General features: G+C 33.2%; 1 protein-coding gene across 1 annotated transcript in view; it reads left to right on the top strand.

Moving 5' to 3' along the window:
• LOC128235441 (uncharacterized) overlaps positions 1-15,855 on the top strand; it is a 75,075-nt gene that overhangs the window by 58,885 nt on the left and 335 nt on the right. Inside the window, exons 83-112 of the mRNA XM_052950263.1 lie at positions 69-315; positions 692-855; positions 1,160-1,300; positions 1,422-1,659; positions 1,815-1,981; positions 2,348-2,506; positions 2,969-3,224; positions 3,650-3,807; positions 4,238-4,387; positions 4,636-4,891; positions 5,362-5,693; positions 6,285-6,537; positions 6,662-6,822; positions 7,142-7,297; positions 7,387-7,630; positions 8,521-8,687; positions 9,052-9,201; positions 10,258-10,300; positions 10,471-10,631; positions 11,023-11,178; positions 11,837-12,089; positions 12,290-12,453; positions 12,632-12,796; positions 13,131-13,383; positions 13,607-13,767; positions 13,874-14,026; positions 14,123-14,332; positions 14,680-14,722; positions 14,831-14,994; positions 15,441-15,614. Coding sequence (XP_052806223.1) covers positions 69-315; positions 692-855; positions 1,160-1,300; positions 1,422-1,659; positions 1,815-1,981; positions 2,348-2,506; positions 2,969-3,224; positions 3,650-3,807; positions 4,238-4,387; positions 4,636-4,891; positions 5,362-5,693; positions 6,285-6,537; positions 6,662-6,822; positions 7,142-7,297; positions 7,387-7,630; positions 8,521-8,687; positions 9,052-9,201; positions 10,258-10,300; positions 10,471-10,631; positions 11,023-11,178; positions 11,837-12,089; positions 12,290-12,453; positions 12,632-12,796; positions 13,131-13,383; positions 13,607-13,767; positions 13,874-14,026; positions 14,123-14,332; positions 14,680-14,722; positions 14,831-14,994; positions 15,441-15,614 — 5,499 coding nt within the window. The remainder of the gene's footprint in view (positions 1-68; positions 316-691; positions 856-1,159; positions 1,301-1,421; positions 1,660-1,814; positions 1,982-2,347; positions 2,507-2,968; positions 3,225-3,649; positions 3,808-4,237; positions 4,388-4,635; positions 4,892-5,361; positions 5,694-6,284; positions 6,538-6,661; positions 6,823-7,141; positions 7,298-7,386; positions 7,631-8,520; positions 8,688-9,051; positions 9,202-10,257; positions 10,301-10,470; positions 10,632-11,022; positions 11,179-11,836; positions 12,090-12,289; positions 12,454-12,631; positions 12,797-13,130; positions 13,384-13,606; positions 13,768-13,873; positions 14,027-14,122; positions 14,333-14,679; positions 14,723-14,830; positions 14,995-15,440; positions 15,615-15,855) is intronic.

The raw sequence follows: 15,855 nt of genomic DNA, 5'->3' as shown, positions 1-15,855 counted from the left end.
ATTGGTACTTACTGCACGCTATGTAATTGTACATTTCATTTTGCATTGATAATACATTTATTTTTCAGAATGCGATTCGAGCTTGTTGATATCTACAAACGGAGTAAACTGTTATTTTGAAGACGCCTGTACTAATGTCACATGTTGTGTGGATCTGTCACCTTTAAACACGTCGATTCAAATTAACCTCGACATACTTCCATGTGCGTTAAAAGCAATACTAACAATAGGAACATTCCAGAGACAAATTCCCCTTGTGAATATGGAAGATATGGAATCAATAATGTTGTCCTTAGGAGGATTTGTGAAAAGCAGGTAAATGGTCCGAAACGGGTTAGGTTTTGCGCATAAATACTTGTTTCTAGTAAACTCGTGTTATAGTAAACTCGTGTTTTACTGACTTGTTTATGTGGTAATCCAATCGTTTATTAAAAAAGCTATTTAAATAAGGATCATGATCACATCATAAAACAAAGAATTGATATTTAGTTGTATGTGTCAAACGAGTTGTACTCCTTATTAATTTCGTGCATATCAATATTATGTTAACATGTCAATTGCAGATTGTGCAGTACAGTTAACGATAATTCGTACATGCACTAACTCATGTAATAAAATTAACCAGTTCGGCAATCCTACTGGACAGCATTAATTTTTATATAGTATTATAATAGTTAATCTATTCTTAAAGTGTCACTATCCGGGATTTATCACACGAGCAGTCATATTTGGTCGACCTGTCTGTTACTGTTTGTACCGAATCCAACGAACAGTGCATCCTTTCAATCAAAGTCTTCGAAAATGCATTACTACCAAAAGACACCTGCAACTGGTCTGCAGATGAATATAACAATGGTAAGTTGCTCATTTCCAACAAGGCTGTTTTGTCTAGACTATCAAACCATTGATAAATTCCTTCGGTACTATATATATATGTGAAACTAATGATACTAATGAACTTTTTCATAGACATATTAAACATGTATCAGTATTATTGGGTTTTGAAATGACTTCACTTGCACCTTTAACTAACTGAATATGCGCAACATAGATGCATCGTGTCATTCATACATAAAAGATAATCATAAATATATTTAATAACTTCCTTTCATAAAACAACAACCGAACATCATTGTTTTAAGTTTTCCACATCTTTCAGATTTTAGTATATTGACATGGACGTCCGAAAGGGGTCTCGTGCTTGGAAACTTCACAGATGTTGACTCTGCAATGCTTCTGGATCGTTTACAAATGTCGCATATTTTGGGTGATGGAACATGTCCGGCCCCAACTTCAAATGGTGATTAATCAATACATCAATCTAGTAAAAGTATTGCGTTAATGATCCTATGGTTCTATTACTTTCAATAACACTAATAGTATATTTTGAGATCGTACTCCTAAGTATTTGTCTTGTATAGGATGTCTGCTGAAAACCACAGAGGCTGTGCAGTGTGCACTGTCAGAAACATGTTTGCGTGCCGATTGTTGCATACATTCAAAGAGAATTGCTACGTCGTTTCAATTTGCATACGATATAGACATATGTAATTTTAAAGCGAAAATACAGATTGAGAAACTGGTTCACACACTTGATCTGTTCACTTATGATTTTGGAACATCACAAGAATTGTCTTTGTTCGGACTCTTGACATTACGGTACGTTAAACAATCCTATTGAAATTGAAATCTATATATATATGCCTTTCGAGCCAACATTGTTCAACTGTATTCAATGCTTTTATTTAAGAAATCAGTCATGTATTGTCCAGGTAAACATTGTACTGAGATGTTGTTTTACTTTATATCTACAGATATTCATTTGATATGGATGTGGTAGCTAAATCGATGAGAATAAGTTTAATTGGTCGAGTGTGTCTTGATAAAACAACATGTGATCGTGAAATCGTTATTGCTAATAATACGGTGATAAGCCTTCCGAGTTGCGAGGGGAAATTAAAGAATACATACGGAATCGAAGGTAAAATGCACAATAAAAGCTACCTGTATAACGACGAAATGACATTCTAGAGAATGCATACTATATGAGTTATGTAATTTTTTACTTTTTTGTATTCCGCCTAGCAGTATCATGTTTAAAAAAAGTTATTTTTTTATACAATCAGCCCTCATTTGTTTTTATGTAAAAGATAAGCAAAATCAAAAGCTGTTCAAAATGTGTAAAGCCTTCTTTATGCATAATGTGATAAAGTAACTTTCTGTAAACCTTTGATCTATAAAGTGTTTACATAAGCATGTATTTTATCGAATCCTTTCAATACACTGTAAAATTTATTCATTGAACGTATTTGAGTTGCCTGTCTTTTGAAACTGGATTATTTTGCAGAGTTTTCGCTTTCGAATTGGCTTACCAATTTCAATACAAACAAGACCATGGTTTTGCCCGATTTTCTCTCTACATACTTGCTTGATCAGTTAGGCATTTCATATTATCTTGAAGAAAATAGACGTTGCCCTCACGTTTCGGGGTCATCATGGAATAAAGGTACATTATACAATATCATCAGGATGTATATTAGTCTTTGATCTTTCGGACAGAGCAATGATTTGCACTCCAAATTAGTTTTAGTTGTTACTAGTACTGGATTGAACCAAAACACTCAATACGATATAAATAAGGTCACAAGACAACACACATATAAAATAAATATCAGAACATCGCTATAAATATATGTTATGTTTACCGATTGACAGGGTCAATTTATTACTGCGGATTCACATTAGTGTGTGGGCGCGCTCAACCTAAACACCCTAACAGTAATTAACGAAGTATAAATACTAATCCAACAGCGTGTCTTTTTATAAATTATATAATACAGCATTAACTGATCAATTAATCAAAATGTATCTGAGTCAGCTTAAATGATTTAGAGAGTTTATGAGTAACGTTACCTCTTTGGAAATCATAGATTTCAATTTCACTATGAATAAAAAAAAATCTTCACAGATGTTTGCCCCCAATTAACAGACGTTCTGCCTTCGCTACCTGACACGGTGAAATGCAGTCTTACAACATGCACGTCCGCTTCGTGCTGTTATAATTCATCGGTGGCAAAACTTCCAATACATTTTTCCTTTGATGTTGACCCATGTGAATTAAGATTTGATATTAGTTTGGAAAAGCTAACCTACAGCGTCAGTTTAGTTGATTATAATTTTGGAAACGAGGAACAGCTTTGGATTGGCGGTGTTTTTCGATTAAGGTTTGTTATATTTTCGAAAAATTGTTTATAAAACAAAAGAATATGGTACTGGGAGATTGAAAAACAAAACATGCACTGTACTGTCTGTGGAGTTTTGTGCTGTTCTTCCATGTTTCTTGTTTGTGATTTTTTGTTTTTATGTTTTATGTCTTTGGCGTTTACCCTGTGCCATTAAACCGGGTTTATGTTTAAACTTTTTGCTATTGAGCTTGTTCCTGTAGTGATTTTTGTTTTCATAAATAATGTATTTTATTCAGGTTCTTATTGATACATTTGTTATAAGTAAATGAAGTGTAAACTTTTTTTTGGTGAAAATTAACGAGATTGTTGTTAAAGTAGCCTGGAGGCATTATAAATTGATTATTCAAAGTTAGATTGTAAGTGTTATAATTTACTGTAACACAATTTGCATAACTTTATTGCAGATTTCGGTTGTACGATATTTTGGCGCCAAAACGATACGTTGCTAAATTGTATTTTGACATCTGTTGGGAAAGACACGAGTGCGAAACCATTGTACTTTTAAATAACACCGTTCTGCTAACAGAGCCATGTAATTACACTTCAGGATTTGCGAGCCCAGGTAGCGTGCGAAAGTATTTCAAAACATTGAGCCAGTCTTTTTAAAACTTACAATGAAGATTTTTATGTTGGAGAAATGCAATATGATTTTAAAACCCAAACTCTTAATTTCATCATTGTATACATACTACATATATAACCAAAACAAAATGATAATTTGTCGCTAATTATATCATCCGAGCCTTTGAAATACAATTCTTATTTTAGAGGCATTCCATAAAACAAATCATGTTTTAAAACGATAAAATGCTATTTTCATGACGGTTGCTATATCAACAATATTCAGATTTACGAACAGTTCTGGTTCCGATTCCGTTTAACGCCAGTAAATGCTACAATAAACGAGAACTTTTCTCAAAGATTGGCCTGTATGTTTTTGTTTCATGTTCTTGATAATATAACTGTTTTATCCCACCGTCAATTATTTTCAGACTTTTCATTAACATCATGGAAAGAGGAAAATGGTATTGAAATTGACAGTACTATCCCTGAAAACTTCCAAAAGCAACTGATAGATGATCTTGATATCACCAATTTTCTGCAAGAAGATACATGTACGGCGATGAAAGAAGATGTCCAGGGTAAATTAATTCATACAATGAATATAATTATATTAATTGACGCATTCAGCCTGTTGTAGTTTTATTGATTTGAATTGACGTAATAAAACTATTTTGTATATGCAACCTTATGTAAGTGCTCATACATGTTAAATTTCGTTTATTAACGTCATGCTGTAACTATTTAAGGTTCCCAAACGATTTTACAATTAAATACTTCACTGAATGTACTTAATCATTTCAACAATTTGACTTTCTTTCCTTTAAAGGTTGCCCATTACATCTTCCACTTGTTGATGATCAACTAAAGGGCACACAATGCCAATTGCTTAGCCATTGTACCGGTGTACGATGCTGCATGACGTCGACACAAACTGGACTTAACTTTGAAATCCTCATGGATGTTGATCCCTGTACACAGATGTTAACAATGCAAATCGAAAACTACAAGAAAGAGATACCTTTGCATGAACTTCAATACGGGACTAACGTCGAGTTTTGGTTGCAAGGCGTTGTAAGAATGAGGTATTTGATACTTAAATAAAATACTTATATGAGCATATTGATGATATTGCAATTAATACTTAATACCCACACTTCGCAGACAAACACTTAACAATGAACTTGACATACTAATCGAAGCACTCAACGAGACAATCAGCACATCAACAACAGTTACTGATAACATAAATGTCGGTACACGTTTAGGTTAACGTATTGAACGGTATGTTTAGAAACTATTTAACTTGATCGATAACCAGCTTCCGTGATATTTATCTCCCACTCGATTAAACGTTGATATCTTAATTCATGCTAAATGTGTAAACCTCGACAAAAATATTAAGATGCGTACGTCTTTGCATTGAAATATTATTGTATTGCGAAGACAATTTGATATAAAAAAGGATTTATGTGCTGTTTAAATATTAGTGTCATAATGGGGATTAGATTAAGTTTAAATATGTCAATTTTAAAATATAAAATGTTTCTTTCAGATTTTATATACTTGAGCTGAAAGAAGACAGAAGTTACATCATGACACTAGAGATAAGCCTTTGTTTCGAGGCAAACTCTTCCTGTGAATTCAATTACAGTATTTTAAATGAAACTAAACTGCCAAAATTCAACTGTGAGTGGGGTCCCGGTTTACAAGCGATGCAAGACTTCTCAATATCGCAGTGGTTAGATCAAATGGGTATAATGGATTTAGAAAGCGCTGATGACTACGTGTACGATATTTTATTTACTGATCTCGGAATAGCAGAATTTCTAAGGGAGAAACAATGTCTGACAAACATATATCCGTTCACTGAAGGCACAAATAACGGTAAGATTTAAATCTTTTTGTAGATGTATTCCCATTAAGTATTCATATCTCGAGGGTAACTAAACCTCGTGTGGCTTAACTTAGGGCTCCCTACCACTAGACATGAAAAATACAGTATCGGCTCTGAGAATGGTAAGGAGTGTGTCTTATCTTAGCCCGCGGAAATAAGCAATAACATTAATCGTATACCTCATTGATCCTACAAATGTAAGCAGTGTGTTAGTTAGTGTTGGTCTTAATTAAGTATTCCTATTGCTTAAACAATTTACTACGAGCTCTGAAGCAAAACATGAAATCAGTCGGAGTCTCCAATTTATACCGAAAACGCCTTATCCTTACAACATTATTAAAGCAAATCTTAAAATAAAAAATAAAAAGTTCTTATGAGATATCTTAAACTTGACATTTAATACAATTTAATTTACATTTACATGCTGGTTTTTTTTTAATTGATACCCGATCGCCACAAAACTGTCACAGAACTGCTAAGTGAGGTCAATATGTTTCAACACACATATATGATATCGCTAAATACGTTTGTAGTATTCTATATGAAGCAATGCTTTTATAATCTAGTATCAATGTTAACAGAATGCATTGGAGCAGGAGGTATATTGCCATCAGATGGACCAGTACATTGTCATATCACGACCTCTTGCCAAACAATCGAATGCTGCACTGATGTTGATGTTCTTCATCATGCATTTTACACATATCTTTCTGTGGACATATGTAATATGACACTGAGTGTTGGCATTGAACAATACGTTTACACAATTAGTTTGGTGAATTATCAATTCGGAGCCTTGGAACATTTTTGGCTGCAGGAGTTTGCACGAATGGAGTATGTTTGTTTTACTTATCAAATGTTACTTTATATTATGTTTATGTTATTTTAGATTTATATGATTAATAGTTTGATACAGAACGCTATTTATTGTTAAATTTTGTTTTTTTATTAATTTCAGTTTTCGTGTCTACAACATCGAGTCAGAATCGAGCTTGGTGGTCAATTTGGACATAAGTTTCTGCCTAGATACCAGTGACTGCCATGCCAAACAAACTGTTTTGTCACAAGCACAATTACCTTACACTCCTTGTAAACTCGACGAAGAATTCAGTTTCAAAGGTAAATTAAATCATAGGTAAAAAAAGAAATATACAAATCTCTATATTTGCTCACTACGTAAGTGATCTAACAGAAATATAGATATGCTGTTCCTTATTACTCGTAATGGTGACTGTATGTATTTTAACAGTTTTATCACGTTTAAGTATAAATATAAACTATATTTCTGATAGACAGATAGCTAAAACTTAATATGTATTGAATTGAATCATCTTATTGTGTACAAATTGCTGTTCCCGGTATTCAATCACTTGTTTCATTTTTAAATTTACAACATACTGGTTATATTTTGAACTGTGTATAATTATTGTCAATGCAGGTTTTTCATGGAGTTCTTGGTTAGAGCAACACAACCTAATTGATTATACAGATATAACACCAATGCAGTTGCTGACACTTTCCGAACAACTTCAGCTGTCAAAATACCTTCTTGATGATGAGGAATGCACCGCCAATTCGTCTGGAAATGATAACGGTAAGAGTTCAGTGTACAAGAACAGCTAGCGTTTTCTTCATTTCTTTAGTAACAATTTAGATAAATTTGTATAACACTTGTTGTTTAAGGCTGCCTCCTGAACAACAATACCAACAGCGAAGTTTTGACATGTGCACTTCCTTCGTGCTTGTCTTTGGGATGTTGCATCAATTTTTACCAGCTTCATCACGTATTCCGATTTGCATTCAACATTGATAACTGCAACCAAAATATTCATATAGCTCTGGACAAGTTTTCAGTGGATATCTCACTTCTTGATTTTCAATGGAACAGTGCTTATGACGTGTTTTTGAAAGGTGTTGTTCGTATATCGTAAGTAGATAATGTCTTAGATATAAAAAAGTTCGTAATATCAATCGATCTGTCTAGCATTTAAAAATGCGTGATTTTTATTTGAATTTTTTTTTTTGAATCTGAAAATACATCTGTTCTCTTTTAATGTTAGTCCAAGCTTCATTGCAAAATAAGACAGTCTAATGTCAGACATAATGCAATATATTTATTTGAAAATATCGGAAGGTAAAACTTCTTTGAACAACAATTTGTTTGATCAATATGTTTTCCTTTGTAAATGATGATTTGTAATAACTGTTCTAACCAACTCGATTTTAAAAGTTTTACTACATATCAAAATCCGCCATATTGTGTTAAGGCTTTATTATGTTGGTTTGAAACGCTAGTAATCAATGGATATGTATAGCCCGCCACATATCAAAGCATGAAAAAAGCTATCGCATAGTCAATATAGATGTGAACGTTCTATATATTTGTTAACTGGTCCCATTTTGACTGTCCATTTTCGAAATTGCTGAGTTATTTTGATACTGATTCTAAAATTTGAGGCAGACATATCAGCTTAATTATTTTAAACGTCATATTGTTACTGGTCAAATTTAAAGCACAGTTTCAAACTTTCAAATTGTCAAATAAGCTGCATTTGTGTTTTGATAACACCAAATGTTTTAACTTAAAATAAATACATTCTCGTATATGCACATGTCGTTTTTTCCCCATACATTCTGAATCTATCTTGGTTGTAAATTTATAAATAGTAAAACATTAACTTCCTTGAACACTGAGAAAGGCAAATTTCCAGCTCAAAATTGTATTCCTTATTATCTTATTTATGTTGAGTATATAACGGCCTCAAATGAAACAACGTTCATCATATCAAAATAAATGTCACTTTTTCATGTTGACAGATTTAGAATAGAAGATTTAGAACATGAAAATGCCTTCCTTGTCTCACTGTCATTACGCCTGTGCCTTGAGGATGAAGAGTGTTTCTTCGAAACAACTGTTTTCAATAACATGCTGGCACCAAAAGCATTCTGTGATTACTCAGTAACAGATATATATCCCATAAAAGGTAACACTTTATTTATATAAGATTAGTAGAAATTAGTTTAGCTTTACTACCAAACAATAAATTAAATGTTTATATGCACTCCATAAGTCTATATAATACCTATGAATTCCTAGTTCTAGTCAAGCAGAATATATTTAATCTCCGAGATATCCATGATATCAGGTATTACAGGTATTTGACTGATTTATAATAACTATTATTTATGTGCCTTACTTAGACTTACATAAAATTTCAATATAAAGTAGCCTTCTCATTTTTAGATATAGAGAATGCATCCTGAACCACATCCGAGCACTTGGTATTTAAATTTAAGAACCATAGTCGTGCGATATTGTTGAAATACCTTTTGATTACTATTTTGCAGATTTTTCACTTGTTGCATGGATGTCGGACCAAGACATAACAGGGCTGCCACCCCTTTCGCAAGCTATGTCCACAATCCTGCTCGATAGCCTTGGTGTATCAAATTACCTTGGCAATAGTTGTGATCAATCGGGGTCTGGATCGACTAGCAGTACGTTTTGCATTTTAGATCCATATCAGTACAGAATAACTTCTGGGATACACGAATCAGCTACAGTTACACAAGAAATCTGACCCTAATTTATTTTACACTCATATAAAAGTTAAATAATTTTTATTATTAATTTAATCAATATAATTCAGATTGGAAATTGTAATTGTAGGTTGTGGATCTGTATTCGGTGTCCACCAGCTACCTGCGTCAGTTTTATGCAGTTTTTCAGACAACTGTTTGGAAATGACATGTTGTTATACTGAATCATCATTACTACGAACTTTTGCATTCAGCTTGATGTTAGATCCCTGCAGATTCCTGATAACTGCCAAATTCGAAAATTATGTCATGACTAGGTCGTTTTTCGATTACAACATGGGTATGTTTATCACCATAAGGAGACATTGTCTGTCCGACTTTGATGCTTTAAAGAATATACGCAACAATCATATCTTCTTACTAGCTGTCTCAACTGAGTTTTCCAGTTTAAAAATATCGCGAATTTGTGTTTTTTTTCCGAACACCATGCAATTCACATAATCGTTTCGAACACTTACCTGTCAATAAACGTTTTAGCCAGCACTCCATCATTTTCAGCCGTAGTGATTTCTTTCAAAGATTTCCATCGAACAATTTTATCACTGATGTAATATGTTGGGCTCTCTATCTACGTTGTTTAGCGGCAGTTTTCGCTTCCTTACACTGCCCGTCCCTCCGGGAAGCCATGCTGTTTACATATTTAGAAAATTATAGTCTGGGTACTCAGCTAACAAAACCGATACGCCGACTTTCAGCCTACATCGGCTCGATGTGTTTATGCGTGATATAACTTTTTTTTTTAAATTTGGTTTGCATTTAAGTTAATGCTTGAAATTTGTTAAATGATCTTAAATTGCCATGTACATGCAATTGGAAAACTGAACACGGTGTTCGGAAAATAAGGTATTTTCAGACATTCCAAAATTATTTTTATTTTTTTAAGTTTATTTTATTAAGCAGTATTTGCTATTTCCTGTATCCCTTAAATGTACAATGTCATCCCGTTCATTGCAGGCGTACCATTTCAAATTAACTTCGGAGGAATATTACGTTTTGAGTATGTATTTTTGCATGCATTTTTGTACATTGGATTGGATATAATTACTAAGACCATAGCATTGTGTAGATGTATGTAAGTCTCCGATTTACACAATTTTGCAATGAAGGAAAATACAAAATTCAATGTGCAATTGACTTTTATTTAGAAATGTATGCATTTCTGTTTAGGTATTCTATAAACAACCTTGCATATGGAAATGCATTTCTGGTCAATGCATTACTGAAGACGTGTTTTGAATCTTCACTTCCCTGCGTCGAGATACCATTGCTATCTGAAGCAATATTTGAAAAACCTGTCTGTTCATATGATCTCGGATTTGCAGAAAAGGGTAATATGCTACAGTATAATACACGGATTTGAACTGTCGATGTATGCAAGTTACATAGTATTCGCTCTTGAGAAGTTTAATGGCTTGGTTTATTTTTAACCTCTTTTTACTCACATTTTAGATAAATAGTATAAATAATACAGAATATGTATATGTATATTGTATTCGACCGTAAAGTCGCATATAAAAATCGTATCTTTAATCTATTAAAATGTGCTTTAATGCCGTTGATATTGCTTTAAATTATAAAATCTAAAACAAACACTTTCCTCGGCAAGATAAGCTCGGCGCCAGGAACGATAATAGAATAAGGAAAATCTTGGCTACACTATCATACTCATCTTTGAAGTACTTTTATGGACAAAATAATCATAAATGGTTCTTTTCGTAGACTTTTCACTCCAAAAATGGCTGTCGAGCAACGGTATTCTTCAAGAATCTCAGATTAACTCAACTTTCATATCCAAACTGTATGACAAACTGAACCTATCTCCCTATCTCCTGGAAGAGCAGTGCCCATTCAATTCGTCACAGACCTGGTCCACAGGTATGTATTCGTCAGACAAAGTAAGACGCAATGGCATTATAAAACATATCTTGAATGTTAAACTTAAATCAAAAAAACGGTTTTAATTTACATCACATTTATAATTTCAGATGGATTAAATGCATCTACTCGGCGTCCATAATATTTTTGATTTACATATAAATAGTATTACGATTTTGAATTTAAAACATCTTTGTCAATTATGTAGCACAACGTATCATATTGATTGGTAGAAGTATTACATAATGGACAATACTACTAGTTTCAACCATAAATAGTCAGTGAACTCTCCGCTTCAACCACAATCCAGCTAATAGAAATGGCAATTTAAACTAAAATGATCAAACTGAATACAAATAAAAAACAATGTGACAACCAAATCACGAGCAAGTTTTAATGTACGTTTTAATGTACGTTTACGTTTACTTGTATGTTCACTGTGATTGGCATGATTCACTTTCTTCGTGCTAACGAATACGTTACGTGTACAACAAAACACATACCTGGGTGACGTAATGAACACAATGCTTCCCTTACTAGTAGTTTTTTGCAACCTCTCTATAAACATTTCAGAAATACCCTTTAAACAAAGATACCGTTTAAATTTGTCACCAAGCATTTACATAAAGATTAAATGATCCTTATACTGTATACCCAGACTGTGAGTTTCCTATCGATGTGCAACAACTGCCAAACAACATCAACTGCCACCTCGATCAATCTTGTACAAGTTTTACTTGTTGTGTGGACATTTCAACTCTGCAAAGGACATTCTTGGTTAAATTCCGCATTGACTCGTGTGAAAACAAAGTGGAACGAAGCATAGAGAAGTATCGAAGTGCCAAATATTTATTTAACTACAACTGGGGCGAAACCGAGACAATGTCACTGTTTGGAGTAATACGACAACGGTAATGTTTTTAACTTATAGCATATACATGATTCTATTATAAGGAATATAAGTGCATTGCCACATGATATGGATGAACCAAAAGTGCAAAAACAGTGAACGGATGGTATTTGCATCCAAATAGACACTACATATTAAAATGAGAAGTACAAGTAAATGTTATCCATTGTTATGTATGTCTTAAGAGAAAGTATATTTCAGATTAAGTGTCGACAACCTTGAAGCAGAAAAGAAGTTCATAGTAAATTTTGGAATTAGTATATGTCTGGAATCCGACTCACATTGTCTTCTCAACCTGGCAATACTGACTGATGCTACAATTCCAAAGACGCTTTGTGACTGGAACAGCGAATTCTTGGATAAAGGTAACCCTAAACAAACAGTGTTCACGTATATTGTATTATCTATCTCTTGGTGTATTCTCAACTATTTTAAGACGTCAAAATTGTTACTGTGCAGAGATCGGTTTTGATCTACATAATGACAAAGGGTGATGAATTGTTAAAATATAATAAATGACATGTATTGGTGGCATTATTTCAGACTTTGACTACTTGGACTGGCGTCATGAAAACAATGTTCTTAAAGATGCCATCCTGTCTCAAAATGAAATTGACGTTTTGATGGATGAATTAGGCGTAACACCCTATCTAACATCAAATTGCCAGACCAGTAACAAAAGTACAGATGATCAAAATTGGCTAAACGGTAAGCGATGTTTCTTTTATTAACTTTTGTTGGTGTCATCCAGTATTGTTTGGCAGTAAGATGAAAACACAATATTCTGGCATTTAAAGCCAAACGCTATTTGTTATCAATTTCATGTTTTGATGATAATTAAATTATGTTGTAGAATCAAAATTAGTATTAGTGCATTGAACATAATAATATATACACTCTATAAGCGGTGGTTTATATGTGGACATGAAAGTTCGCTTTAGAAATGAAGAAGGAGTTGAAATAGCATTCATTTCAGCTATGTTTTATTCCTAACCTACTTATCTGAAAAAAAAACAATTTTAAATAATAATTAACTTTGCAGATTGTCCGATGGACATATCATTGCCAACATTACCTGAAGGCACTCAGTGCATGCTCCGTAGCGACTGCTTTTTTGTCGAGTGTTGCACCTACCTGGACTTTATCAGACATGACATACACACCAGATTTCATTTAGAGCCTTGCACTTTCCTCCTTAATATTGAACTTGAAAAACTTTCATTTACAATCAACTTATTTGAATTTGAGTTTGGGGAAGAATATATATTACGTCTTTATGGAGTGTTTGCCTTGAGGTAAGTAAACACATTAGACAATTATTGAACGTGCTAAACCCGTTACACAAAAAGATCACGTGGAAAACTAAAGCGTCTTTATTAGTAACTATGAATGATGGTCTTACTAATTATTGTCTGTTATATTATATATTGCTATAACTATGAATATGCGTTATCTGACTTACATCTCTTGCAGTTCACTCAAATATGTATACATGTATAAACGTTCAAACGCTTTCAGGTTTAAAATGCAAGATTTGTCTAACAGTGGATTTTTCGTAATTGATATTTCTCTCGAGATTTGCCAGGGTACTCGCGTATCATGCACTCAGATACATGTATTTGAAAAGATGAAAATACCAAAACCGACCTGTGACTTAGGCAATGGCTTCAAAATACCTAGTAAGATTGAATTAATATTTGTTTTAAAGCAGTTACGATATTTATACTTATTCATATGCATGTTTGTTACGTGTTCTGCTTTTATTAAAATTCTTTTTATTTTTAGGTTTTTCGCTTGAGACATGGAAAACTGAAAACGGTGTTGCCGTGGAAGGTTTCGACCCTCTATCTCTGTCACAATTATACGAATATATTGGCATAGCACCATATTTGCAACAACGTCCATGCAAAACTAATCAGTCAAAGTCATGGACAAGTGGTATGTAAATATTAATCGCAGACATTGATGTTTTTGATATGCTTTTAAGACTATATCTGAATATTTGATAAAAGTATTAACAACTTCTATTTTCAGTATGCCCAAATGATTTAAGTTTAACAAATTTAACTGAATCCGTATCCTGCTCCATTGGACGTTCTTGTGCTGATGTTCGGTGCTGTCTGTATTCGCAAACGTTGCAGCGTACCTTTACAGTGGAGATGAGTTTGGATGCATGTGTGAAGAAACTCAATTTGGCAATTGAACAATTATACATGAATATATCTTTGTACAACTTTGAGTGGGGTAAGCGTGCATATTCAATTTGTATTATTAAGTTTAATTGAAGTATATATCTGATTGAAAACAAGGACCATCACATTTCATAAGCATACATGTACATACATGTATGTGTAAGGAACGTATTTATTTAAGTTTTTATGTTCTATTCAATTATATAGAAGCATATACACTTATATTATTAATGTACAGTGACAGGAACAGTGACCAATTGATATTTTTATGGAAAATGAGCCGCATTTAGTGGTATATTTCATATACCGGTCTTTCCAAGATTTTTTTATTAAAACAATATTTTTATTGCAATGGTTGACGGCCTGTCTCATATACTTCTTTTTCCAAAATATTTGCAGGTCAAGTGAATACCTTTTCGATGTTTGGGGTCGTTCGCCTAGGGTAATTACACTGTTTATATTTTAACTAATTATTTACGGTTATTTATCATTTATTTACTTGCCTTGTTCAATATGTTTCATAATTATCATGATATGGTTGTATTCATAGATACACCATTGACTACCTGGAACTTTCAAACGTCTTCATTGCGTCACTTAACGTATCAGTGTGCCTAGAAGCAGACTCTAATTGTGAGGTGAATTTCGAAGTTCTCTCGGGTACGATATTGCCGATTCAACCATGTGACCTGGACACGCCGTATAAAATACCGGGTAATTGACTGGACTTAGTTTATATCATTCCGCGGATTATTTATGTATTGGCGTTGGGTAAAATGACTTGAAGTACGTTGGCATTTCTTAGTTAGCTCTCTGTTACAACTTTTAGTCAATTCTAAAAACGGTTGGGACAGCTTGAATACAACAGCAGTTATTCGGAAGCTTTAATTTATGTATATCAACATAGCAATTCCCCCAAAAATATTTCTTTTTAAGGATATATCTTTTCACGGAACAGTTTGTATTAAAAAAAAATGCAGAGCTGAATAAAAAATCCATTTGTGTTGTTTGTGGCTACTGATCTTCTTTGCATTGCAACTGATTATTAAACGGAGCAAAGAACATAGGCTAAATACAATTAGGTACATTATATTGTACTATTTTTATAAAGATGTCGGTCTTAAATTTGGTAGCATGTATATATGATAACAACTTTTTAGACTTTTCATTAACACACTGGTTGGAGGAGAATCGTTTCCATGTGACATCCGTTTTAGATGTCAATGTTGTGTCAGATTTATTCGAAATACTCGGTATTACAAGCTACCTTCAAACTAACCACTGCAGCCCCCGAAGTGACGTGTACGCTCCAGGCATTCAGGGATGGCGGAAAGGTAATATAATGTTTTTTGTTTAAGGTGTTATTCTGGGCGGGTATGCATAAAACATTTTTAAGTCTTTTCTTATCTTAAGACATATTCCTAAAATTTATTATTAAAATGATACAGTGTTTTAGAATTATTATATTATACAACCAGGGAGATACTAAACTTAGGAAAATGACAATAGTTATGAAATGATGTTTTTTGCAAACTAGAATTTATTGTATGTGTTTGTGTTGAAGAATGCGGAACA

This window comes from Mya arenaria, chromosome 5 (genome assembly GCF_026914265.1).
Source record: "Mya arenaria isolate MELC-2E11 chromosome 5, ASM2691426v1".
Taxonomy (NCBI): domain Eukaryota; kingdom Metazoa; phylum Mollusca; class Bivalvia; order Myida; family Myidae; genus Mya; species Mya arenaria.
Note: the sequence above shows the minus strand (reverse complement) of the source record. Positions and strands in the feature narration are given on the sequence as shown.